Source organism: Plectropomus leopardus, chromosome 3 (genome assembly GCF_026936395.1).
Source record: "Plectropomus leopardus strain MGB_pleo_1.0 chromosome 3, ASM2693639v1, whole genome shotgun sequence".
Taxonomy (NCBI): domain Eukaryota; kingdom Metazoa; phylum Chordata; class Actinopteri; order Perciformes; family Serranidae; genus Plectropomus; species Plectropomus leopardus.
Genome location: NC_142178.1, coordinates 19,245,052 through 19,272,777, shown reverse-complemented (window position 1 = coordinate 19,272,777; position 27,726 = coordinate 19,245,052). Strand labels below are relative to the sequence as shown.

The window sequence follows — 27,726 nt, the reverse complement described above, 5'->3', positions numbered from 1 at the left end:
GTTTGGAGTGCAACAGCAGTCAGGTGTCTCTCTGAACAGGAAGGGGTTCAAAATGTGACTCAAGGACACTTCAGCAGCAGCAGGGATTATTTTAAACTGATGGACACACAGCAGGGCTCTCGCTACTCCAGCAGCCTTACTATCCTTCGCTATCCCGACTATCCAGGTGGAGCCTCTGTTAAGTGGATGTGGATGAATGTACCCTGCTGATTTTCTGCCTTCCCAACACTCCCTCTCTCTCTCTGTCCATATATCTATATATCTATCTCTCTATGCATTTGTATTTTCTCTCATGCTCTCTTAAACAGACAAAGACACACATGCAAACATCTCTCTGTCCCGGTGGGAGCCTCCTTCAGTCACCCTCTGACCTGCAGCAGAGAGCGGGTGTCTCGGAGCAGCTGTTGCAGCTCCAGACTCACCTGACTCCTCCAGGTGAAAAACTAATGTTGGTCCGCTTACCAATCTGTTGCCCGCTGTCCGACCAGCGGAGCCTGTAAGTGGGAAAGCTCACGACTGCATCCGTGTAAAACTCAGAAGTAGCAAGCTGGGGCCCCTTTTTTTGTTGTTGTCACCTCACCAGTATTTGCATTTCTTTCAGATTTATTTACATTTTAACTCTTTGTTCAATTCATCCCTGAGATTTATCTTCAATTCTATTCTCAAATAACAATACAGATCTAGCTTGACACCCAGCAGTGAAATGTTACTAAGTACATTTACTTAAGTATTGCACTTAAAGAGATACATTGTCAGTTTTCAACCAGCTTTGCATCATAACCAGGGTTGGAAATTAGCACCAGCCAAATGCTAGTAAAATATGCAGGTGACTGCTAGATTTGCTTTACTCAGCAGCCAAAAAAAAACAACTGTTATCTACTGAATGGCTGGTCGATTTTGGAATCAACCAGCTGCAGTGGCAGGAGGAAAAAAAAATGTAATTTCTGACCTTGTCATATCAATGTGGGTAGTACCCTTTATGTAAATGAGCTGTGGTAAACTTTCCTCCATCTTAATAGCACCCAGATCTCACTCAACTAAGACGTTCAAATGGAACTCCTGAGCTCATGTTTATGACCTGGGAACTCAGCGCTCTCAGAAAATTTCCACTTACGAGGATGTGAATATCACAATATGGGGGCGATCATATGGATGCTTCTCATGAATGAAGTAAACCAAACCCCAGTTGAACACAGAAAAAGACTATAGAAGCAGGAGGGGGAGGGGGTCTTTTTGGGGAGACCAAAAACCAGACTGAACTTAGATCAGCCCTTTGAGACGAGCAGTGCTGATCAAATAAAAACCAAGATTCTGTTACTGTATTGGCCGCTCAAGAAAACAGAGCACCGGAAAGTAGCTGGCTCAAATGGCAGAAGTCTCTAGATTTTGATTAATACAAAATATAAATCAATTAATAAATTATGATATATTACAGTAAGGTATACTGTAATTAAAATGATCGACAACTTTATCAGCTGCAACATTAACATGATGAATGCATTAATGCCCAATAATTATTAATCAGTAGTCTATATTATTCTGAAATGAACCATTTTGCATAATAAATTCTTTCACTTTTTGTGCTTTTATTCTGTATTTATAGCTGAAATAAAATTGTGAATGCAAGACTTAACACAGTATCTCCACACAGTAGTATTGTGTCAACACCTGGTCCAACATTTTTCCTGCAGAAACATCACCACCTTGCTGAAACAAGGCTTGTGCTGTATATGATTTTTGAAAAAAGAAAAAGAAAAAAAAGTAGCTTGTGCCTGAAGGAAGAAGCCATTACTTTCCTTGAATGATTCACAGAGGCCAGGGCTGGACAGGGGCCACAGAACATGCCACGCATTACAGATATTTACTGTTTCAGTCCCCTAAGCAAGCTGTTGTCAGAGACACAATTTCCAGTAGCAACTCCTGGTCGCAACACTGCCGTCAAAAAATTCAAATAATTCAAGTAAGGCTTGCTTCCAGAGAGCTTAAAATAGCTACTACCCTGTAGCTCTGTAAAATCACAACACAACCACAGAGGAGGAGAGTGATGCCCTCAGCTATCATTCATCTTATCCAGTGGTTCTCAACCTTTTTGGCTTGTCGCCTTAAAATGAAGCCGTGTCTACTTGCAACTCCTTTTTACAGGTTGCACAGGCTACAGTTGTGACCAGTTTAACCATTAAAATTTGGTGTTTTTTGATTTCATTTAAATATTTTTTAGAGTGAATACATTAAATGATCTAGTAACGTACAAAAGAAAAACACACAAGGAGAATCTAGAGGAAAAAAGGTTTCTGGGTTTCTGCTCTCCTATCCTGTTTATCCTCTCACAACGCCTTAAGGGAGTTTTGACCCCCAGACTGGGAAACACTAATTCATTCTAATTTATGGTATGACTAAAAGAGAAAGGGGTCCTACACTTTTGGATTTTTTAATTGCACATCAGTAGCTGTATTTAAAGCAGCTGTTTAAGTAGCCTAGTAATTGATTATGTTGCTGTCAGTGGACAAAAAAAAAAAAAAAAAAGCAGTGACCTGGTTTTGGTAAGAAATCAAGCTGGTAGGCTGGAGAGCTGCCTGCACTGACCACGACTCTGGCTGCCAGCTGCAGTATATCAACAGTATATGAAGTGTGTTAACACTAAAACACCGCAAATTTGCCTATTGGTTGAAGTCTATGTAAATCACTGTTTCAGGAACAGCGCTAAAAATAGCTCAAACGTAGCCAAAGGCTTGTTTTTCTTATTTTAAAAAAAACAGCGAGGTCTTGCATCGTGGCTCTCCACAGTTGGTTCCATATCAAAGCCAAAACCTGTTTTGATACCGGCAGCCAGCCGGTCATGTGGGGGAGACGGCAAGGTCGTCTGGGTTATGGAGTGAATCCAGTGGAGATGCAGCAGTTTAATCTGCTGTTTGTTTGTTGTCGGGCGGGTCCATCTGGCGGGCGGCAGAAGGATTGCTCATGTGGAGACATACGGTAACTGTATGCCTACAGTGTCTTTTCTAGCTCTCACCTTCATCCGTTATGCGCCGTTATTTATCCCTTGAGCCGTCTCATGGCACACTTTACTCATCGTGTTCACTCCGGATGAGCGGAAATGTTACATATCCAAAGCCTAAGGGACTGTTCTTTATTTATCAGAGGAGGGGGTGGCTGGAGTTTGATTTCTTTTTTCTTTTTTTTTTTAATATTAACCCCTTACCCGAAGCTACAAATACTTTCCCTTGAGCCTCCCTAAGTAGTTGGTGGGAAATGCATGACCCATCCCTCCACCGTAACTTAGTTGTTGGATTTTAAAAACATACTGTTGATGTCTCAAAGTAAAAAGTTGAAGATGAAATCCTAGAGTTGCAAAAAAACGCTTTTTCACTCTTGACGTGCATGCAATTTATTTATTTATTTATTTATTTTGGACACTTTTTTAGTGAAGGCTTTTATCTTAAAACAAAAAAGACACACATGTCATTTAGTAGTCCTAATATGCGCAAGCACTGCAACAGTGAACATACTACTAAACAACAGATAAACTACCCCCTTACCCTCCACCTACCAACAAAAAAGAGAAAAAAAACAGTATGCAACAATATGTAAAAACTTTAAGAGACGTGATTCTGATTAAATAATCACAATTATTTTAAGCTCATATGTGGTTTTTTTTTTCCTGATGGAAGCGTTTGTAAATTTGAAAATCCAACAATAATTTATGTTTTTATGGGTTGTGGCTATGATAAGTGGTGTACTGTTAGCAATTTTTCAAAAAAGAACAAAACTTTTCTAGCTTTCCTAACTCTCGAAAACATGGCAGTGAAATAAAAACCCTACAAAACACAATCATTTTAAGTTGTATGCTCCCTCCCTAAGCGTAATTTTGAAAAAAAATAACGAGTTTCTCCCCTGACCTAAAGAGATTATTTGACAGGCCTCCCCCCAACACCCCCAACATACCGAACAGTCCCTAACTAGCGCGCTGAGTTAATGCTAATGATACCGAAGTAAGCTAGGCTATATCATTCGACCGGTAGGCAAAATGGGCCGTTTTGACACAAAAAAAAGTTGTTAAAATATGTATAAAACTACTCTAAGTTTTAATTAACGTAACAATTAATACAGTTTTATTAAGTTTACCCACCTTGTTTATTTACATCCGTGTGTACCACCGTGTATAGCCGACACTGCCTCCCGCGGTGCTCCTCATTTCTCACCGGAGTGTGTGGAGCTCAAGCCCCCGGCGGTCACCGAAGAATAGCGGTCGTTAAATATTCATCCTCCGATCCCGGTGGCACACTTTTCCTCTCCACTGATCGACCCCTGCCACTCTGAGCCCCGCCAGGGCAGCAGCAGAGGCGAGGACCTCTGTGAGTGGTTAAGATGAGAAAAATGTAAACGAAATTTACGGAGGTTTTGGTGTTTTATATTATTTTGGCCTAGAAGAGGATGGGGCAACGCGACCACGGAGCTCCAGTGTGGGTGTACCGGAGGAAAGGTAGGTTTTTTGGGCGTACTCACTCCTCCTCCTTCCCCTTTGGTCCACACACAAGCCTGCACACTTTGGTTAATTTACTTCTCTCATGCAAGATAAATGTTTATCCTGGAGTTAGACTACCAAATGTATCTCCTTTCCGCTCATTACAAGACTATATTAAATCGTGAAAAACAATGCAAGATGCTAATTGCTTTGTGTTGTGAAAGCCTAACAATTGCTGCAGGCCTGTAAACTTACCTGGTCCAACTAACTCCAGACTATTAGGGGTGCTGCAGGTGTAATGCTGGTCCACTAGATAGCAGCAGATTGCTGCGTGTTTGTGTGTGTGTAAAATGTGTGTGTAAAGTGACAAAGATGGTCTACTGCCCCCCCTCAGGACATGAATGCTTTTGATGAGCCTCATCAAGTCCACTTCTGTCATAAGTCAGCTTTTCTCTCCCGGGCATGTATCCCAGTTTCTCTGTGTTGTCTCTTCTCTACAAATTCTATCAAAAGATGGAGGACCACCTGCCAGCAGCGATTGCTTTGGGAAGAGGGAGACTGGCTGCTACTCAGAGGTTTTCACGTTTGATAGGGTCTTTTCATTCTGCTTCAAAGGCAGATGTACGGTTAGAGACAAACCGTGGGAAATCCAGGAAAAAATACTCTTTCATCACACTCTCCGTCTTTTTAATGCACATGTGCTCCCACTCAAAGATAACTGCATAAACACACTGTGTGCACACATGCACACACACTACTCGTGCTCTTTGCTGGTTGGCAATGATCAGATAGACTTACACACCAAGACCAAAAGATCAGGATCTGGCAACCCAACACCTATACCCTGTAACAGGACAGATCTGGCAATCCGACCCCTTCCCTGTGGAAGAGGAATAATTTGGTTGATGGCAGTAATAATCACAGCCCTGTTACTGATCCTTCACGGGCTCTGTGTGTGTGTGTGTTTGTGTGTGTGTCTGTGTGTGTTTGAGAGAGTCATTCTGTTATTGATACCCAGAGCGAAGACGTCATATATCTACAATACAAGTGGGTGTTTCTCCTGCCTCTGCTTCTTCTCCTGCTGTTACGTATGTGGAAGTAGGTTGGTGGCTGCCTGCATTGCTCATATTGATGCTGTTTAAATATAATATTTCTCAGAGTGATGCGTCACTTATCTTCGCTCATACACACTCCTGACAGTATGTGTTACTCTGAAAAAACAGAGTAGAGTAGATTCAAGGTCAGATAACCTAAAGGTGTGTATATGACTTATTTTATGTGCAATCGTTCATACAATGATACAGAAATTGGAGGTTATTTCTTGGATATTTGCGGATTTGATGACTTCCTACTGCCATTCATTCTTATCTTATGCATCCTATCTCTCTCCCCCTCCCTCCCTCTCTCTCTCTCTCTCTCTCTCACTCTCTCTCTCTCTCTACCTTTTGTATTATTTATGCCCCGCCCCCTCAGCCACCCAGAGCTCTCGAGTTTCACCTGTAGAGCCAGATGACAAATTAAGACTCCTTCTACGACTCGCCACAAGGAACTCCTCAATTGCACTCAAACACATACACATATATACGCACATGTAAACGCACACACATACACACTAACAGGCAACCCATCTACCCTTCTCTCTTTTCCCTTGCACACACACGCACACTTACTTACACACACCACACACACTAGCTGTCACACACTCTGAGGAGGGCAGTGGGAACAGAGTGCTGTGTTGAGTGAGGGAATGTGTTGTAGTGAGCAACAGAGGACGGAGTAGGTCAAAGGAAGAAGCTGAGTGTGACCTAAAGACTTTGTTTTGGAGTTTGTTTTTTGCTTCTGTTTTTTTTAAACTGCTGAAGAAAAGACCTGCTGCAAGGATGCAACTACTTTGAAGACTGCAGAGATTCTCGTGACCACCACTTTTGCTCCTCTGTACTGTTTGTCATTGAATGTGGAGGTGACTATGATGGAAAGCTGTCTTGAAGAATGATTGTGGTGAAACTGAGAAACAAAGTTTGTCTACAGCTCTGCAAGAGAAAGGCTGGACCATAGGGTAGAGCTCAAGCGAGAGTAACAGCTGCATGTTTTGTTTGTGTGCTTTTAATGTTTGTACCCATTTTTCACAGAAAGCAAATGCTCCAGGGATCATACTGTGTGGAAATTAGTAAAACCAACACAGTAAAACTCTTTTTTCACTTTCCACTTTTGTAAGAGTTCGCAGTGAGGTTAAGCTTTATAATATAGTTAATGCTATGCAGACACTGGAATAATTAGATTTATAAAAGGTGTTTAGAGCTGTGGCCAATTGAGCCATTTGACCTTGTAGGCTACAGTAGAGCTTGACCTCTCATGATGGGGGTTGCTTTGTAGGGGTCAGAGGGGACAGATCAGACATCTTGAGGTTGTATGCACAATGAGTGAGATAGGTCTTAAAGAGCTTACAGTTGAGGGGGTTGGAGATCCAGAGAAGGCTTTAGTTAGGAGCTTGAGATCCTTGGGTAGGGCTTATGATCATTTTGGTACAAGATGAGTGGCAGTTTTGGTCAACTTAACAAAACATTTTTGGTGCAGAGACATCAGCATTGATTTCATTGTGTGTATGTGTGTTTGTGTACGTGACTGTCTATATGTGTGTGGTTTGCTGACGTTAAGCTTTGTATGTCTGGACAGGAGCCTTCATGGGGTCCAGATTTGGGCATTGTAGAACTGCTTTGGCCAGGTGGACCTGTCCTCACACAAAACCTGCATGTAGTGCTGGTTCAAAGTCAACAAGGCATATCTAAACCAAAGAATCTTTTAAAGGTCAGCCTCCTGATCAAATTTTCTTAACATATCACATCTTCATTTTAAACTTCAATTACAATATTACTTACATATAGTGTTCATGTATTGTTTGTGTGTTTGAAGGTTTACAGCATCCTGAAGAGAGGGCATGGTGTGCTCCTAGAAACTTGTGAAAATGCCCAAAAAAGACGCCAAGAAAGACGCCAAGAAGGATGCAAAGAAGGGTGGAAAGCCTGAACCAGAGAAAAAGAAAGAGGAGGAAAAGAAAGGGAAGGATGACAAAAAGGGAGGAAAAGATGACAAGAAAGCCAGCAAGGATGATAAGAAAGGTGGAAAGGATGATAAGAAAGGTGGAAAGAAGGGAAAGGAGGAGCCACCCAAGGGGAAAGACGATGGAAAGAAAGGAAAAGACAAAGGGAAAGGCAAGAAAGTGGAGTCTGAGGAGGAAGAAGAGGAGCTTCTGAGTGATGAGGAAGAGGATGAGGAGTTAAGTGATGAAGAAGAAGATGAGGAGGAAGACTCAGAGGATGACAGAAGAAGGAAGGGGCGTGGAGGCAAGGATGCTAAGGGTAGGAAGGGCGGGAAGTCTAGACGTGGGGACTCAGAAGAGGATGAAGAGGAGGATGAAGATGAAGAAGAGGAGGATGAGGATTATGATGATGATTATGGCAAATCCAAAAAGAAATCTAAAGATGGCCGCCACCATAAAGGAGGGAAATCTGATGCAGATGCAAAGAAGAAGAAAGCCAAAAAGAAAGAGGAAGATCCTGAGCTTCCCAAGAAGGAGATCCCAAGAAAAGGTCTAAAGAACATGTCCAGGATGTTCATGAAGTTCTCTGGCTTCAAGAGGCGCAGGAACAGCAGGAAGAAGCTGAAAAGTACCTCACGTTTGTTCCTGGGGTTGGGGAAGAGAAAGTTCCGCCTTGCTAAGAAGAAACGCCGCAAATCTATGCTGAAGAACACCTCTCGATTCATGATGAGATTTAAGGCCAGTAAAAAGAAGAAAAAGGAGAAAGAGGCCAGAGAAAAGGCTGCGCAAAATGGTGGGAAGAAGCCAACCTACATGCTGCTTCGTCTGGGAGGAGGGAGCCAATCGAATGAAAAGAAGGGGGGTTTCTTTAAAAACTTATTTGGAAAAAAGAATGGTGATGGGCCTCCTGACGACTTCAAGAACAGAAGTATGTTGCTGGGTAAGGTTGCAGCAGCAACTAACTGGCTGACCAAGCGCTTCCTGTCCACTAAAATGCGAGGAAATGCAGGACACCATGGCTGGGGTGGGCGTAGAGCACATAGCCGACAAGCCAGCTCCAGAGGCCATCTTCATGGTTATTATAACAATGGTTATGAGCATGGGGAGGAGGCTTATGGATACGACCAGCAACATTCAGCCCGCCACAAAGGTTATGGAGGCTATGATGATGGTGATGGGGGTTATGGAAATGAGGCAGCATATGGAAGCCAGGGTCAGTTTGGGTACTATGACAATGGAGTAGGGGCAGCAGACTATCAGGACCTGGGTTACTATGAAGAAGAAGGACTCTATGATCCAAATGCAGAGTATTATGAAGGTGGTCTTTATGATGATGGCATGGGGGACTACTATAACCCTTATCCCTCTGCCCAAGGCCACTTTAATAATCAGGAGGCTGATTACTATGGTTACCAGCAACAGCAGGCAATGGCAATGTATGGTGACGAGGGTCTGGACTACTATGCATTAATGGGTGAAGACCATATGTATGGAGGAGAGGTAGATGGGTTCCTTCACCCTCAGGCTCAGGGTTATTATGATGACAATGGTCAAGGAGTTTACTACGGTGATGGACAAGGGGGTTACTTTAACAGTCCGGCAGGATATTATGAGGACCCTTATGCAGCAACCATGGGAATGCAAGGGGGATTTCCACCAGATTATCAACTTAGTTATAGTGATGCTGGCATGCCCTACCAAGATTACAGCTCGCAGCAGGCCACTGGATTCCCACCGGGAGGTCAGCAGGTCTTTGACTTAGGAGGGCAAGGGATGAATCAGGTACAGGGCATGTATGAGGACCAGTATGCAGACCAGTATGATCAATATGGGGATGATACCATTGGTGTTCAGGGAGGGGAGATGACATTTAGAGTTCCAAGACCTCAAGTACGCCTTTTTGGGAAAGAGCGTCTAGATGTGCCCATGCCCCCTCCACCTACTTTGCCACCTGATCCAGAATTTGAAGATATGTCAGAAATCCAGTATGAGGACCAGAATCCTCTTGTACCAGGTCAGTTTGGTGACATGATGTCAGTGCAGCAGCAAATGGGAATGTTCCCACAGCAACAAATGATGATGTCCCCTCAAGAACAAATGATGATGCCCCCACAGATAATGTCACCACAGCAACAGATGATGTCACCACAGCAACAGATGATGTCACCACAGCAACAAATGATGTCGCCACAGCAACAGATGATGTCACCACAGCAACAAATGATGTCACCACAGCAGCAGATGATGTTACAACAAGAACAGAGTATGTCTGCCCAAATAACAACGCACCAACAAATGATGATGCCCCCTCAGGAACAAATGACAATGCCCCCTCAAGAGCAAATGATAATGCCCCAACAGATAATGTCACCACAGCAACAGATAATGTCACAACAGCAACAACCGATGATGACCCAGCAAATGATGTCACCACAGCAACAGATGATGTCACAACAAATGATGTCACCTCAAGAGCAAATGATGTTACCACAGCAACAGATGATGGCTCCACAAATGATGCCACCTCAGGTAATTCTAGCTCTGTTGTGTCATTGACATTGTATAGCCATTCTAACAGTAGACAGCGACACTACCACTGCCTCTCCAAGCAACCAGATTGAGTTACACAAGATGTAGTTCCTTATTTTAAGTACTGCCAACCTATACAGAGATGAAATATTCACCAAAATTTGAAGAGAGATCAAGAATTATAGTGCAAGACAATGAGTCGGAGTAATACTGGAACCAGTTAAAGAAAACACACTTCTATTGCACTTATTTATGTAGGAATATCTGTTGCCATTCATCAGTCAATCAGTGGTTACTCTTGCAATTTAGTTGTGTTGAAAGAATGGACATCTCCCTATTACCTTGATTAAATTCTCACTATCAGCTGCTAAGATTAAACTTTCTTCTTTTTCCAATTGCCTACAACAAGTTACATGTGATTACATGGCTTCTTATAGACAAAATGCCTAAAACTGCAGGGGTAGTATAACACCTGTTGACATGGGATGTTTCTTTTGATTCATTTTTGACACAGGTCACTAACATCTAGCCCACTGCAGCGACCAACTGAGCCTCAGACGGCCTGCTCGGGCCAGTGCCAGTGGGAGCATGGTTGTTTGCCAATAGGGAGCCTGACATTTTTAGTCAGTTGCTTTAAACAGCTAGTTCTTAACTAGGGTAATCAACCACTAAATAAGTCTTTCTCTAACATTGTGCTGTTTGTTTATAACCAGCAATGTAATAAGTAATGTGACATTAGGTGCCAATGGGAACTAATATATATTTTATAAGTGACCTTTGCCAATGGTTCAACTTATTCTGAGGTTTTTGTCTGCTGTACTAGTATGCGTATTTTACACAAGTACAAACACATGGTCCAATTTTCAGAGTTCCCATGCAAATGTTAAGTAAAATATAAGCCACCCATCAAATTCCTCATGTGTTCATGGAGCTTTTGAAGCTGTAAGGCACCATGTTGAGGTGAATAATATTACATCATACTTCATAATAACAACATTGAAAAGAGTACTTGATCACCACAAAATCAATTATTGTTGGGCAGATAGGCCAGTTTGTAGAACTTGTATTCCACAAAATGAACAGTTGTATTCTACTTGGAATACTATACATTTTCAATACAACCTTAACACTTTGTTCAGCACTGCTCTCCCATTTTCACCAAATGTATTGCCCCTTAGCTTTCTTTTATTCTCAATTAATTCTACGCATATTTCTGTTGTGTTTTTCCAGCAGCAGATGGTGACAGACCCGATGATGATGTCACAGCAACAGGGATATGGCTCAGTAATCCCCACTCCAACTGCCATGATTATTAAGCAAGCAAGTATGTCCCCCCTGGCTGGGCGGCGCCTACAGCCCTCTCCTACTCCATCCCGCCGTTCTGTCATCATGCCCTCCCCAATGATGCAACGCCATCCCTCTGCCATGGCATCTCCAGTACCTTCTCCAATGCTTCCACAGAGACGCAGCCCCTCCCCACAACCATCCATGAGGAGTGGGTTCATTAATCCCCAGAGACCCCCTTCTGTTATGTCAAGACGAATCTCACCTCATACCTCTCCAATGGCCTCCCCCCACGCCCGTCGTAGAATGCAGCCTCAGAGATCACCATCTCCCCTAGCTCGAGGACCCTCACCTCCTCACTCTCCTCGTGCCTCCATGATCCGGCGAAGTCCTCCTCCCTCACCAAGAGCATCAATGAGACAGCGTTCTCCACCTTCCTCACCCCGTGCTTCCATGAGGAGGCGTAGTCCCCCAGCCTCACCTACTCTAGCACGCAGCCCTTTTGGAGGGAGGAAAATACGTGGTCCGCCCTCTCCTCCCATGTCCCCTGGTCATGCCTCTCCCCCTCACTCTCCGCAGCTGAGTAGAAGACCATCTCCCTCTCCTTCCTTGTCTCGTCGGAGTTTGTCCCCTGCGGGGCCTCGACCTGCATCTCCTACCCTCTCTCGTCGCTCAACTCGGCTGCTCAGGGATCCAACGCCATTGGCCCGGCCGAGGATGGGAGGAAATGTTCCCTTAGGTACTGTCAGACCCTCGCCTATGGGTCTCCGAGGGCGCCCAGTACCCCCGCCCACCCAGAATGTGCGTCCATTCCGTGCCTCCTCTATACGAAGCAATAGATCCTCTGTTCTCACAGTAGACTCCTCCCTCCTCTCATCCCCTTTTCACTCCCCTCACATGGTCCACCGTGCACCCCTGGGGAGGAGAGAATCTGGCCGATTTCCTCCTCGCCCTGTGGCTCGAGGACGCCCCCTGATGGCCCAGCAGTCCATAAGAAGGATGCCTCCAGTCTCTCCACAGCTCTCCCTTAAACACATGTCACATCCTGCATCCCCACGCCTCTCTCCCCGACTTTCTCATCAGTCTTCACCCTTGCCCCCTCGATCTGCCCATCCACCCACTTATGCACCAGAAACATATGTGCCTGGCCCCTATGCCGATCCTTATACTGAGCAGTTTGTTGCCCCCCCTTCCCCAATGTTATCTCGTGCTTTGCAGAACCAGTCTGTTCGACACGCCTCTTTCACTTCGCCCTTTGGCCCACAGCCAGCCCAGGTGGTAGACATGGGTGGGATGGTTACTGAATATATAGAACCTCATGTGCCTTCATCCCCTACACTTTCTGGTGCAATGCAAAACCAGGTGATTCGGGATGCATCCTATGTTTCCTCCATACCGGGACCAATGTCACCTTATGAGCAGCCAATGGCCCCCTCATCTCCCATGCTGTCTGGTGCTCTGCAAAATCAAGCTATACGAGATGCATCTTACACTTCTCCATTACCAAGGCCAGTTTCCCCTTATGAGCAGCCTATGCCCCGTTCTTCTCCAATGCTGTCTGGAGCTCTGCAAAACCAGGCAGTGAGAGAAGCCTCCTATGTGTCTCCTCTTCATAGACCTCAGTCCCCATATGCCCAATCTGTACCTTCAACTCCAATGCTCTCGGGAGCCATGAGACATGGTCAGGCTCTAAGAGGAGTGGCTTCTTATCAGACCCCACAACTACGTTCACCATATGGACCAACTGTTGTTACTCCATATGATTATATCTCTGAGCCTGGCCCATCACCGCTGCTTCATGATGCCCTACAGAACCGGTCTAATTTGCAAAATGTCTCAACTTTAAGATCCCCTATGATGTCACGACATAACCCTTATGCACCAGCTGGGCCTCAGCTCCACAGTGCTCTTCAGCAGAACCCAAACCTTCGTCAAGCATCTTATCAGACACCAATGCAACTGAGACGTTCCCCATATGGACCCCCACCACCCTCTTCACCAATGTTAGGAAGTGCCCTGCAAAACCCTCAGTTAATGCAAGCATCATACCGGCTGCCAGATGGAACCCTCGTGTCACCATATGCAAGTTCACCATCTTCCCCAATGCTCGGTCGTGCCTTGCAAAACCAACAAGTCCGTGGAGCTTCATACACCTTGCCTGATGGATCAATTATAAGGGTAACGATAAAAGGAACATGCCATGATAACTGCACAACCTGACATGTATGCTTTTCTACACATGCAACAACAACCTTTTTATTGAAGTTGTACTCTCCTGTTTTACTCTTCACCCCAACTCAAACAGGATCCACGTCTCCCTCAGAAGCCTTTGTCTCCTAACCTTTCCAGAGCTCTTCAGAACCAGGATCTCAAAACTGCTTCATATACTCTCCCTGATGGCACCATTATAGACCCAAGACAGCAAGTAACTCATGATCCCTTGCTTAAACTGAATTTACCTTGTCTTATTGTATTCCTTTCTTTGCTCTCCAAAATATCGTTAACCTGGAATGCTGATGATTGTTATTCTCACTCTGCTGTCTCTGCTCATTTAGCAACCTATGTCCCCAAACCTGGCTAAGGCCCTAAACAACCCAGCTCTACGTGAAGCCTCCTATTCTCTCCCTGATGGTACCATTGTGATTGACCCCAAGAAACCGAAGTCCCCGAACCTTGCAGCAGCACTTCAGAACCCTTACCTGAAAAGTGCGTCTTACACTTTGCCCGATGGTACTATCATCATCGATCCACGGAAACCTCTCCCTCCAGACCTCGCCACTGCTCTTCAAAACCCTGCCCTGCGGAATGCCTCCTTCACACTACCGGAGGGGGTTCAGGACCCCAATATACCCATTTCACCAAACCTGGCTAAGGTTAGCTATGGGTTCAGACTCTGTGGTTTTTTATGTTTATAAGTCTGTCACACTACCTGTAAATTTGTGTCTGCGTTGATCTATTAGCATTCCTTCCCATCTCATTTATACAGTTTGACTTATGTACAGGTATAGGGTTTTGAGATAATTTCTGGAAAATGATGTAGAATTTGGTTTGCTTGTATTAATTGGCAACCAAGTATACTATGCTGCTGTTTTAACCTCTTAAAACCTGAGCAAATTGGGGTTATCTCTTTTTTAAAACATAGGAGGAAGGCAATGAGCAAATTCAAAAGAAATTACTTAAAAAGTAGCAAGGAATTAGTAAAACGTTACAAGAAAATTACCTGAAAATTTGCACACAAGAAAATAAAATGAAAAAAAGTTAAATAGATGAAAATTAAACTGAGTCAAATAAAATAAAGATAAAACAAAAACAAGGAAATTGCTTTAAAAAAGTGTTATCCTGTAAATGTAATTACATTTAGATATATAATTATAATCAAATAATTTTTTTTCTCTCCTATTTTTCTCTCTCTGTCTGTTTTTTTACTATTTTTTCAGTTCATTTCCTTGTCAGCTTTTACTAATTTTTTTTGCAATTTCGGGACACATCTTGCCAAGTTACTCATTGCCTTTTTAGCCTTGTTTTCAAAAGAAACCAAACCAGTTTGCTACAGTTTCAAAGGTTTAAACACTTGTGAAAGGCATCCGAATGTAACACAAGAAAATGATGTTGATTCAGTTTAAATGGGTTAATTCTACTGACGATTTGTTCAAATAGCTGTTTTTAACCCTTCAAGCTTACCTTTACTGAAACCACCTGTTGTAATACTTAGGCCCTCAATAACCCAGCCTTGAAAGGAGCTTCGTACACCCTCCCAGATGGAACTATTATAGTGGACCCAAGGAAACCAAAGACCCCCAGTCTGGCAGCTGCCCTGCAGAATCCCTATCTCAAGGGTGTGTCCCTAACCCTGCCTGATGGAACCATCATCATTGACCCACGGAAACCAGTTGCCCCTAACCTGTCTAAAGTGCGTACATCAATTTAACTTTACTGCAGCACATTTGTTTTATTTGCTCACTTTTCAAATATAGCTTTCTAGCCTTTTGAATTCTACAATTTGATAACAATATTTAGAATTATGATCCTTGAATAACTACCTAGTGTCTTTCTCTGTAGGCTCTAATGAATGAGAACCTCCGTAATGCAACATACCAGCTCCCTGATGGTTCCCTGGTTATCCCTGGCCAGAAGCCAAACCTTTCATCTGCTCTGAGGCGAAACCCAGCTCTTCGGTCTGCAGGTCTCTATCATCTAACAGAAGACTCTATACTGTCAGGCGCCCCCAAACCCGTCCCTCCAAACCTCACCTCTGTGCTGCAGAAGGAGGAACTCCGTGGTGTCACTTACAGGTAGAAAACTCTATAAATGGAAACTAGGACAGAGAATGACCTGATAGGCTTGTTCGGGTGTTGCTCAGGATTACCTGTTGAGAAATCAAGTTTCAAGCAAGGCATGAACTTTAACTAGTGGAGAATAAAATATTCAACCTCTTGGATAAAAAAAAAAAAATCAGGCACTCTAGAATAAGAGGAACAAAACTCAGAAACTAAACTTGGAAGTATTCTTTTGCATTCCTGTTTTTACTGTATCTGAAGAACCCAGAAGAATAGACCAATAAGAGCAATGGTGAATTTTATTTACTTTGGTCCTTCATCTCCTCTCTCTCTCTCTTACCTTACTCAACTGCAGCTCCATTTGTCTCTCATTTGCTTCATTATGCCATTCGCACTTGCTTTTTGTCACTCTTTTTTTTGGGACAACTTTGGGCCAGCTAAGTCTAATGTTGTTTTTTACAGTAATAAACATCAAGAAATGTTCACGCCTCACCCTAAAATCAGTACTAGTCTTATCAGCCCTTGTTTTATGAATGAAAAGGTACACAAGTAACTGAGGGGTTTCTCTACGACAGTTTAGCACCTTTCGGTCCTGCGAATTACATCCAGAAAGCTTCTTAATCATCACTAAATTGTAAGTCCAAAGCGGAAACTGAACTAGGAACTAAATTTAGACCCTGATTTCTGCAGTCTTCAAAACATGACTTCCTCAAAGGGTTCTTGGTCCCGTAGGAAAGTTCATGTAGTGGAAATGCCCCATATCTGGAAAAGCTGTGTGAATTTCCATTCATATCTCACTGACAAATGTCATGTTTTTGTGTTAGACATTCTTAATTGAAGAGAACCATTCCTCGCTCCACAGGCTGCCGGATGGCTCTGTTCTCACACGTCGGTTCCAGATCCCAAGACTGTCTGAAGCCGTCCAAAACCAGCAGCTTCGCTATGCCTCATACAGGGTGCCAACAGGCCTGCAGGGTGAGGATAATTGCTATGCTGTGGTTCCACCCTATGGGCCGCGCTCAGGACACTGGGCCAGGAATGCCCAAGGAGGAGGGGAGGGAGGGGAAGACGTTTGGGCGGCTGAGAGGGTTTTACCACATGGGACGGTCCAGAATCTGTCAAAGTGGTCCATGTACAGAGAAGACGGGGTGTTGGAAGGATATTCACCGACATCTCGAGTTGTGGATGGAAAGATTCAGGACGCAGACTGGACTCCTGACAGAGAAAGAGTGCCTGGTCAAAGCTGGTATGACAAGGTAACTACATTTATGAATTCATGTGTTTTCTGAAAAGTCAGCATTTGCCCACTTTTAGGAGCATTTGTTTAATGACAGTTAATGGACAATAAATTGTGATAGGAATGAGCATGGTATCAACATTTTCAAGCAATTTCTGTCAAGTGTACAACACAGAAGCTGGATGGCCCACAAAATCATTACCAAAAAAAAGGAATATTTGAATTTCTGCATATTTTATATCAGCTCTGCATCAAGTGATAACAATATCCCTCAAGCTTTGGCAATGTTTTATGGCAGTGTTGGACTAATTGCATACCATTATGTGTGTGTGTCCAGATCTACTCTATCCTAAGCATGCCCACAACAGGCCACAGGGTGAAACGCTGGGCAGAGGGAATGGAGGACATGACACAGCTGCCGTAAGCAAAATCCAGCATTAACAAACAGCCTCACAGTCATTCATGTCACACACTTGCAAGCAGTTTGTTGCTCCAGCGTAGAGCAGCACAGCTCATTTCAATGCATATCCTCTCAGTTTCTTCAAGCAACTATTTACAGTGTATGTGTGTGTATTTGCGTGTGTGTGACACAGCCTGCCTGTAGGCTTTGAAAATCCTTGAAAATTTCAGAAAGAAATCCCTAGCATTAAGTATGTTAAGTATTTTATTAAAATGCAACACCCAAATAGATCTCTTCACATCCTGAGGAATCCCCTGCATTAGATGTTTGTGTCACTCCAACAGCAGTTTAAAGAGAAAGTATTTCACAGTTATTTCCTAACATGCTGCCAAGTTAAAACTCTCTCTGATGTCTGATTTTGACATTTTGAATGTCATTGAAAGGTAATTAATGTTGGATGTCAATGTGAGTGTGGAAGTCCTGCTGCAGTGTGACAATATGTCTGCTCTGTACATGTTTAATTTCATCTGTGTTTAATTTCAGTGAGCTGAATGAGCCCACAGTCCTGATGAACCTGAAGAAGCGCTACGACCAGGAATTTGTATATGTATGCTTAATTTCTAATATGCAAATGAGTCAATTAATAACATCAACCAATGTCGTGGAGGCCACCTGTTGCATCTACTCATCCTCTGTCCGTCTTATTCTTTTGTTAATCTATTTCTTTTCCACACAGACTTACATAGGCAGCATCCTCGTGTCTGTGAATCCCTACAAGTTGCTCAACATTTATGGCACAGACATGGTGCTTCAGTATGAGGGCCGCGGCCTGAGTGACAACCCTCCGTAAGACCTGGGAGTGTGTGTGTGTTTTTGTGTGTGTTTGACCTTGGCAATTAACCCCTGAACTTGCGAACTCCAGCAATTTGTTTTTCTATCAATGTGTTGGCATGTAGGAAGTCTCAGAATTTGTTTACACATTTCTGTTATGTCCAGTGGAAAGTTAGGTAATTGGCCCATGGATAATATAGAGACCTGGATACAGCATTCAAGGCGAGGTCCTGTTTATTTCTGTAAAAGTTGCTCAGTGGCCAAAAAATTCAACTACCATGTATAAAATTACTCAGATGACAGACACTGCTTCTGCACTGTTTGGCCCTTAGAGCAGGCCCACATTTGTCGACTGAAGCGGTTACCTCCAGTTTAGCACTCTGCTAACATGCAGCTCTTGTAGACTTTCCAAATGTTATCGGACCAAATTAATCAAATACTGATAGTAAAATGAATTATACATGGGAAGTTGTGAGCAGTGATGTAGTGGGGGATTATGAGGTGGGTTTACTATTAGTTAGATGAGTAGGTTACTGAGGACAAAGTGGAGATACTTTGCTATATATTCCAGTGGCTTTTTTGCTGATAGGTATAAAGTATGATCTGAAGCCAATGACCTGAAAAATAGGTGGGTATACCCAATATTCCTGCATGTACTCTCCTCTGGTTGTGAAGTTCAAACAAATGTAACCACTATTTTACAGATGTCTCTTTCACCATGTAAGCCAATGGGAAAAATGTTTTTGTGTCATGAGGCATCACCTGACAGTGAAATTTCACTGTTTGGCCACTATGAAAATTGAGTTCAAAGCCCGGCGCACTGCATGGGGACCTCGATTGCCCCATAAACCGTAAAAATAATGGACGTAGCTACAGTGACGTCACTCTCTGGTTTGTGGACCCCTGTATTGAAGCCCTGAGTTCAGAATTTTTGCCATTGCAATCTTGACTTCTTGAAACCAGAAGTGACCATATCTGGGCAAGAGGCTGGTGCTGTTAAGAAGCCAGGGGTGGATCTGACTGAAAAGCTGGGGACACTATCAGCAGACAGCCTGTCACACAAAGCATCTTGCCCTTAATTATGTGTAACTTAAAGCCTTAGTAAAATGTAGCATATGATTTATATAAAATCCCACTCCCTCTCTGTACAGATGTTATAAATGTAAAAAATTAGCTTTAGAGACCCATACCGATTCAGTACCTGGTTGTTAACATGTTTATTTCTGCTGTAGAGATTAGCATTTTAACATGGGGGTCTATGGGGATTTACTATGTTTTAGAACAAGCCTCAAGTGGCCATTAGAGGAACTGCAGTTATTGGCACTTGCCTGTTGTCTTCATTTTTCAGCCACGGAGGTTGCCACTTTGGCCCAAGATCAAGTGGTTAGTTTTTGATTCAGAGAAAGTCTACTTTTAGAAAATTTCAACATTGCGGTATAAGCCATTTTAAAAAAATATATTTTAGGGTTTTTTTCAGTTGAATAAAAACTACCCATATCTATCTCATAAATGCCGATCACTGTGTGTTTTAAAATAAAACATCTCTAGGTCCAAATGCATCCAAATAGATAATTGTGCATCCTTTGTGGAGGTGTACACCCTATGAGTGCTTTCTTGTTTTGAACAGAATACACTAACACATTTTAAACCGTAACCTTTCAGTCTGTCTGTCTCTGTGTGTGATCGTCCTGTTGTTCTACATCTGTCTACATGTGTAGTAAGCTGTGCTCTGAGATACAGTATGGTGGTAAATAGAGGTGTAAATGCCAGCACTCTCAGGTGTTAGTAAGAGGCTCCTATTTCACTGCTGTTGGTTGGTTGCCAAGGGAGAGTTCGGTTATGGATTTCACTGCCACTTCTCTCTCTCGCACACACGCACACACACACACACACACACATAACCAATGAGAGTACAATGTGTTTTTAACTAAAATGTTTTGTTGTGTTGCAGTCATCTTTTTGCCATTGCTAATCTTGCATATACCACCATGATGGATGCCAAAAAGGACCAGTGTATTGTGATCAGGTATGAGAGGCCGTTACTGTCACAGGCATTGTGAGTTTGCTTTTCATTTCAACTGAAACTTTAAAGCTCTCTTTTAAATGATGCAATACTACATGCTGTGATTGAACTGTTTTATCACTGTGTCCACAAGGTGTGATATCCTTTGTATGGGTAATAAAGAAAAAGAAGTGCCGAAAAAGATTCAGGTTAACTGTTTGTATTCTTACAGCGGAGAAAGCGGTTCGGGAAAGACTGAAGCTACTAAACTGATCCTGCGTTACTTGACAGCCATACATCACAAATGCAACGTCACACAACAGGTAGATAAACAGCATACTCATGCAGCTAACAAATACAGTCCACGCTGTGGTCATTTAAGCTAACGCTGCTATTGCTTTCCTTTCCTCTCACTTCTACTTGACCGTCTCACATCAGATAGAGGTAAAGTATTCTTCCCTTTTGTTTTTGCTCTCATAATACGACTATCCCTGTAGATGGTGATCAAAGTAACATCTTTTTGTGATGATTGGTCAGATCCTAGAGGCCACACCCCTGCTGGAGTCTTTTGGGAATGCCAAAACAGTGCGCAATGACAACTCTTCACGCTTTGGCAAATACACGCAGATCTACATGGAGGAGTGAGTAGTTACAACTTCTACACATGTAGTCAAGTACCAACAAATGTTTTGTGTTTTAAGGGCTTCTAAGTCCAGAAAAGTCAAGAAGCTAGATGATCTAGAAACAAGTATCAGATCAGATATATTTCTATACTTGTATCTTTAAAGAATACACTTCAAAACCAAGTCATGGTCACATCAGTTACAGTGCACTTCCATCAGATTTTGTGACAGAGTGTGTCTCAATGCTTTTTATTTGTTTCAAATGGAGAGCAGGAGAAGCAGTCCTACAGTGAATGTTGGGAGTCTTGCAGCAAGTTTGGAGGAGGGGTCCTATTTGCATAAAGTAGACTAGATTGCACTCTATGCAAATGTGTACGCCTGGCTTATAAATACAGTGTGGGTCACTGTGTCAAGTACAAATATCTATCAGAATGGACTACTAACTGTATAAATGTAGTTAAAGGTTGAGTAGGTCATTTGGTTAGAGACAAATATCTATCTGAATGGTCTTTTAGCCATATAAACATAGTTAAATGTGGAGTAGGCCATTCCGTCAGGTACAAATATCTGTCAGAATGGACAATTACCTGTATAAATGCTCATCGTAGTTTATTTTTTTATAGCAACCCCATCTGTACAGGATGTTTTTTTTTGTTTGTTTGTTTGTTTGTTTGTTTGTTTTAAATGACAGGATTCGCTTCCATTGTGTCAGTACCTTCCTGCATGACTTGCGTTGCAGCTTGAAGCAGCAAGCATCCCCCTTATTGCGGCTTCAAATCTATTATTGCTATCATTAAAATGGTGGATACATTTTTATGAGCGTCACAAAACCAATGTGAAATGACTCAGTTCACTATTGGAGTTTAATCTATGTGCTTTGGAAAATCTAGAGAGTTCTCACGATTATATTGTTTTATCCACAGTTAAGTTAGCCGAGCACTAACCGCGAGCTTCAACCGCAAAGGCAGTTTTTGTACCTCAAGGGTGAAAGTAACTTCGGGGTTAACTCCCTTCACTTTAACCAGCAGCTGGATAGCAACGCATGTGAGCTCCACTTGGTCTTGAGAAGCAGAAACATTTATTAACTGAAAACTGCTGAGCTGACCACTTTTATCGCTATGCAAAGACCCGTTTCTCCACTTTACTCCTTATACTTCGATGCATTCGCTGACACTCTTATCACCTGCTCGCACACTCTCACTTGACCACTCACACCATACACTAACACATTCACACACTGTCCTGTATCTGAAGGAACCACGCCTATCTTATGGCACAGTCTAACCAACCAATGCACAGAGTACTAGCCAATCAGAGGAGTGGAGTAGGGTAAGTAATGATTTCTCAAAATACAGTGTACTTTGCTGTCCTACGCAAACCTTGCAAATGTTAAGGCCTGGTGGGGGGTCTTGTTGGCCTGTAACATTGCAGGGGAAACACTGCACACATAGTGAGCTTAGTGAAAAATACTTTGACATGCCTCAGTAACACAGTTAGATAAGTAGTTGATCTTCTCCTAGGACTGTGACAGAAGATCTGAGCACATTACACATGCATGACCTGTTACTTAACTCTGACTTTTTGTGTGTGTGTGTGTGTTTGTGTTCGTGTGTGTGTGTGTTCGTGTGTGCATGCATGTGTGTCTGTCTACCTGTCATGTGTCATTTACAAGGGGTGTAATCAGCGGTGCCATAACGTCTCAGTACCTGCTGGAGAAGTCCCGCATTGTCTTTCAGGTGAAAAACACACACATAGACTCAAACAACAGGTCAGGTGGAGTCTTATTACAAGTGAGTCATTGTAAGAAAGAGGAGATTGTAGAGGAAGAGGTGTCAAACATGTTGCACTCTATCATTACACAGCCCAGTACATCAGTCATTCATCCATCCATTTGTCTTTTCTACAGCCTTATTTTCATTTTAGTAAAGCCATTATCACAGATTAAATTGTAGAGCTGTTCTGCACTATGTATGCAAATAAGTGTGTACGTGATGATTGATTTATGTCCATCATATGGCTGTGTGTGTGTGTGTGTGTGTTCATCCACAGGCCAAATCGGAGAGGAACTATCACATCTTCTATGAGATGTTGGCAGGTCTTCCTCCTCATGAGAAGAGCTCACTGTATCTGCAGGAAGCTGAGACGTACTACTATCTGAATCAGGTGCTCAGACAAATATGAAACACCCCCCACCCCACCCCACCCCACCCCCATCCACCACCCTCTCCACACACACACACATACACATACACAGAGCGCAGATAAGGAGTGGTCACTATAATCAATTCCACAGTCACATTAACAAATGAGATGTCAATTTTCTTAAAATGTCACATTTATTCCACAAAGTGATTAATGGCACAAACATAAAACTCATTGCAGTACCCGAGTACAGAGTGAGGGGCCTTTGCCATCTGGATTTTTTGTTTCTGAGTTATATGGAGTGATGAATGTAATGATCTATTTCCAAAATGGATATGTTACCATGTGTATCTTCTGGTCAGGCTTTAATGATTGATTTCATGGTTTGTGTATTGCTCTTTAGCAGCGGTTAAAACCCCTAAAACGAAGCAACGTCTACTTGTGACACTTTATTATTTGTTGCATGTGTATTTGAGTTGTGAGTCCACACCAGTCTTACTCACCATAAAGCACAGTCCTCCTCTCAGTCTCTCGCCAGAGTCCTCTGCTCTGTAAGATCGTCATATAGTGAAGGAGCTGCCTGGTTGATCGTGCTGTGCAGGAGTTAGCCAAGTTTTAGTGAATCAAGGGATATAATCAAAAAAAAGGTATCAAATAAAGCACTCTATTGGTATCAGTATCACTGTAAAGGTACTGGTAGTGGTATTGCTGCTGGTATCGTAACTTCTGAAATGATATGCAGCCCTACTAGAGTATCCCTGTTCCTGCAGACTTTGTTACCAACATTGAGCTGGGTTGCTCTCTTGGATTTCTTTGTACCACTTCATGAGATGTGATGAAACACAAAGCAACACGTTGCACATGCCGCTGCTGATTACGGATCCTTGACTAATCACACTGTAATTGGTGGTGGTTACTACAAGCACATGCAGCTCATCTTTTAAGTAGAAATGTAACACCAGGCTGAAACGTAGCGTATCACTGCCATCTGTGTGGTCATATGTGTGCACCATTGACGACACCCAACAGTGATGTCACAGACACACCCTGTCGTATATCACTGCATCAAGGTGAGAAGTTGAACAGCCTGGAGGTCTCCAAAAACCAGACTCTGAGCTGCTGATAACTTGCTCCTTAATTAGAGCTGTGATTAAGCAGGCTGAGGGTAAGAGTGTTGTTGTTGATAACGGTGTGTGTGTGTGTGTGTGTGTGTGTGTGTGTGTGTGCGCACACGTGCACGCATGCGTGCGTGCATGTACATGTGTGCAGGGAGGGGATTGCACCATAGATGGGAAGGATGATGGGGAGGACTTCAGGCGTCTGCTGAATGCCCTGGACATCCTGTGTTTCACCCCAGAGGAGCAAAATGGCATCTACAGACTGCTGTCCTCCGTCCTTCATCTGGGGAATGTCTACTTCCAGCCACACCAGGTCTCTCTGTCACACACACACACACACACACACACACACACACACACACACACATACAGGCTACATTAAGTTTCACGGCTGAATGATAATGATGATGTTGATAGATGACTGCAATAATTAATGTGCATGCCTCCGTACGTGTGGGTGTGCGTCCCCGCAGGCTGAGGGTCAGGAGGTCGCGTCGGTGGTGAGCGCGCAGGAGATCAGGGTGGTAGCTGAGCTGCTGCAGGTCTCACCTGACGGCCTGCAGAAGGCTGTCACCTTCAAACTGACGGTAAGCAGAACACACACAAACACATATAGGTATTTTTTTTATAACAGTTAGAGAGATGTTGTCAGATAACAGATGTGTTTGATCCCGTAGGATACAGTAAGAGAGAAGATCTTCACTCCACTCACAGTGGAAAGTGCTGTGGATGCCAGGTCAGTGAGTCTGAATATAGTATCTGTTAAATTAAATACTATGCACCCACTTCTGCATGGAGTAACCTGGAATAAAAGCCTGGTCTTGTTTGAGGCTTTTTAATGTCCTCATTTTTTAAAAATTTTTTTCATACCAGGAGACTACTGAGAGGAAGCGAAGTGTCTTTGATATTCTCTCCCAATCTTTGGTAGAGGCATGTGAGGACAAAGGACGTCAGGGCTGGGGGAGAGATTTTTCAGATGTCCTCTGTTTCCATAGGAACCGGGTTTTCTGTTTCCATAGAAACCTTATTGTGTGTTTTTCATAGAGATGCCGTTGCCAAGATCCTGTACTCGCTGCTGTTTAGTTGGCTGACAGAGCGCATCAACGGACGGGTCTACCCTCGCAACGAAGCGCTCTCCATCTCCATTTTGGACATATATGGATTTGAGGTTAACTCAAAAAAATGATCTCGCTCAATAATGTTACAGTGCTGATGAGGCTGAGCAGACAAGTGTTAACTCCAACAAATGTCTCCTCTGTTTCCCCTCCAGGAGCTACAGGTGAACAGTTTTGAGCAGCTGTGCATCAACTACGCCAATGAAACTTTGCAGTTCTTCTTTAACAGGGTCATCTTCCAGGAGGAGCAGGTCAGGGAAACTAAACTTAATATTTTCATTCACATAACTGTGTTTTGTCACAAGACATGTAAGTTAAGCCTTTGAAAACTTGAGCAATTTGGCTTGATTTCTTTCACAAACATGGGAAGAAGGCAAAGAGCAAAGAAAAAAGAAAAATTAGCAAGAAATTAGTACAAAATACAACAATTTCTGAGATCTGTTAAAAAAACAACTGAAAAAGTGCTCTTAAAAATATAATAATTTTGTAACATAATTTTATAATATTGAATTGTAAATATAGTTTTTCCTTAGCTTTTTTTTTTCTTTTTCACCATGACATTTTTCCTTAGCTTAGCCTTTTTTGTATGTTTTTGAAAGAAATACCACTAATGTGCTCAGGGTTCAAAAGTTTAAATACTTGTGAAAAGGATCTAACAGCACCACAAGAAAAGTAATGTCACTCCAGGTTTCAAAGGGTTAAAACCAGAATAAATATGGTTAAAAAAGTAAAAGGAAAAAAAAGGATGGAAAACACCTCAGTATAATCATGAAACAGGTCCTAGCTGCAAATTGCAATCCAGTCATTCAGTGTGTTCACATGCAGTGAGGTAATTGGGTGACAATCAGTTTTTCTACTGTAACCTGATTTCTTAAACTCTACGTATACGAGAATGCAAGAGGTAGAGGATTATAGAAACCTGATTTCCCTAGAGAGATTTCTCCTGTGGAAAGCCAGCTTCTTGGCCATATACATGCACGTAATCATTTTTTTGACACAGGATGAAAGGAAAGACACTCATAGGGATGCATCCTCACCTTCAAAACTAATTTCATTTAAAATCTGACAAAAATTGAAACTGTTAAAGCAACTGCTACATGTAACACCAAGTAAAAACATCAAATGGATGCTTACTGGGTTAGTTATAGTGTTGTAGTGCTCAAGACCCGTCTTGGTGTCAAGACCACTTTTTGAAGGTCTTGGTCTCATCTCAGAATCAACCATATTTTTAATCGGTCTTGTCTGGGTCTCACACAAAAAGTTTTATTTCAGGACCAGTCAAGATCACAACCGCATGGAGACCCTTTTTTTAATATAATTGTTTTTTTGTTTTTTTTTATTGAGCGTCTATGGTTATGAATACATACATTTTTTGCATGTTACATAATCATCTTTTCTTCAAAAAATCAAATTTCCTGACTTAAACCTGTTTGAGTTACTCATCCGCAGATACAATGCAGACATATACAGTTGTCTTCACATGTGATAACTGCAGGGATATCACTTAAGTGTTAAGAAGTCTTGATTAAAGATGGTTAAGTTAGTTTCAGTTCCTTAATACTTGCTGAAAATTCTCATACATAAAACCCACCTCTGCAATGACTTCTGATGATTTTTTTCTCATGGTACACTTATACATACGTGATGTACAGTATAGCAGTAAAAGAGGTGAATGAAGAGGAATGTTTTTTTTGGTGGGTGTTTCATGGGAATGTGGATCTTTCAGATGAATTTGAGAAGTGCATGTATGGTCCACATTTTATTATGAGTGTATCATACAATGTGGGACTCACAGTGCTCTGGCCTTGGTCTCGACTTGGTCCCAACCGCTCAAAGTCTTGGTGTTGTCTTGGTCTCAATACATTCTGGTCTTGGCCATGACTTTGTCTCGGTTTAGTTGGTCTTGACTACAACACTGGTTAGTACATGTAAGTTTGTAGCCTTAAATCTGAGAGATCTGAACTCAGTGTCACCTTTTTTTTATTTAGGAGGCAAGAAAACATTCAGGAACATCAGAAAGTGTAAATGTGGAGTTAAAAGATGCACAGTCTTGTTTGTAATGTGACTCATTTCATAGAAGCTCTCATAAATCCAGGTTATTCAATCTCACAAACTATAGTGGACATAGCAACACTGGAGCTGCAGTGAAAACAACCAACAGTGCAGTTAGAAGAGTTTACACACATCAACCTAATAAACTTTTGTGCTGTGTGTGTAGGAGGAGTACATGCGGGAGCAGATTGAGTGGCAGCAGCAGCCCTTCAGCCACAACCAGGCCTGTCTTGACCTCATCGCTGCTAAACCTCATGGGATACTGCGCATACTGGACGACCAATGCGGTTTCCCTCAGGTACATCCACACACGTATTGACCTCTTTTTTTCAAAAGTTATGGGAAATTGCTATAGTTTAATTATAAACAGCTGGTATTGATGAAGGTAAAGTCAAAATAAAACAGCATGTGTACTTCAGTGAAGTTAGATTAGATTGCAGGACACTTTTAAATATTTATTTATTATTTATTTTTATATTTTTGCAAAAAAAAAGCTGACAATAACTCATATAGAGATTTCATACATCAGTTTTAAAAGGAAATTGAGTTAAACATCTCACTTATTGGATTTCTCATGAAGCGGGAGACTGTATTGTAGCCAGATCAATATGAAACTA

At 42.5% G+C, this 27,726-nt stretch overlaps 2 protein-coding genes across 2 annotated transcripts in view; both read left to right on the top strand.

The window, feature by feature from the left end:
* The first annotated feature begins 4,132 nt into the window (after positions 1-4,132).
* LOC148189974 (uncharacterized) lies at positions 4,133-15,608 on the top strand. The gene is made up of 8 exons (XM_088075123.1): positions 4,133-4,480; positions 7,136-7,267; positions 7,373-10,028; positions 11,259-13,490; positions 13,618-13,737; positions 13,868-14,185; positions 15,025-15,222; positions 15,372-15,608. Exons 3-8 carry the CDS (start codon positions 7,425-7,427, stop codon positions 15,606-15,608), a joined length of 5,709 nt encoding a protein of 1,902 aa, XP_087931249.1. The 5' UTR covers positions 4,133-4,480; positions 7,136-7,267; positions 7,373-7,424.
* Positions 15,609-16,465: 857 nt separating this feature from the next.
* Positions 16,466-27,726, top strand: part of LOC121941739 (unconventional myosin-XV) — a 56,641-nt gene continuing 45,380 nt past the window's right edge. Inside the window, exons 1-15 of the mRNA XM_088075826.1 lie at positions 16,466-16,845; positions 17,164-17,246; positions 17,770-17,833; positions 17,963-18,072; positions 20,009-20,083; positions 20,292-20,382; positions 20,597-20,700; positions 22,355-22,418; positions 22,732-22,845; positions 24,094-24,255; positions 24,416-24,529; positions 24,620-24,678; positions 24,987-25,110; positions 25,213-25,308; positions 27,276-27,407. Of these exons, the coding sequence (XP_087931952.1) occupies positions 16,720-16,845; positions 17,164-17,246; positions 17,770-17,833; positions 17,963-18,072; positions 20,009-20,083; positions 20,292-20,382; positions 20,597-20,700; positions 22,355-22,418; positions 22,732-22,845; positions 24,094-24,255; positions 24,416-24,529; positions 24,620-24,678; positions 24,987-25,110; positions 25,213-25,308; positions 27,276-27,407 (1,518 nt within the window). The 5' untranslated portion in view covers positions 16,466-16,719. The remainder of the gene's footprint in view (positions 16,846-17,163; positions 17,247-17,769; positions 17,834-17,962; positions 18,073-20,008; positions 20,084-20,291; positions 20,383-20,596; positions 20,701-22,354; positions 22,419-22,731; positions 22,846-24,093; positions 24,256-24,415; positions 24,530-24,619; positions 24,679-24,986; positions 25,111-25,212; positions 25,309-27,275; positions 27,408-27,726) is intronic.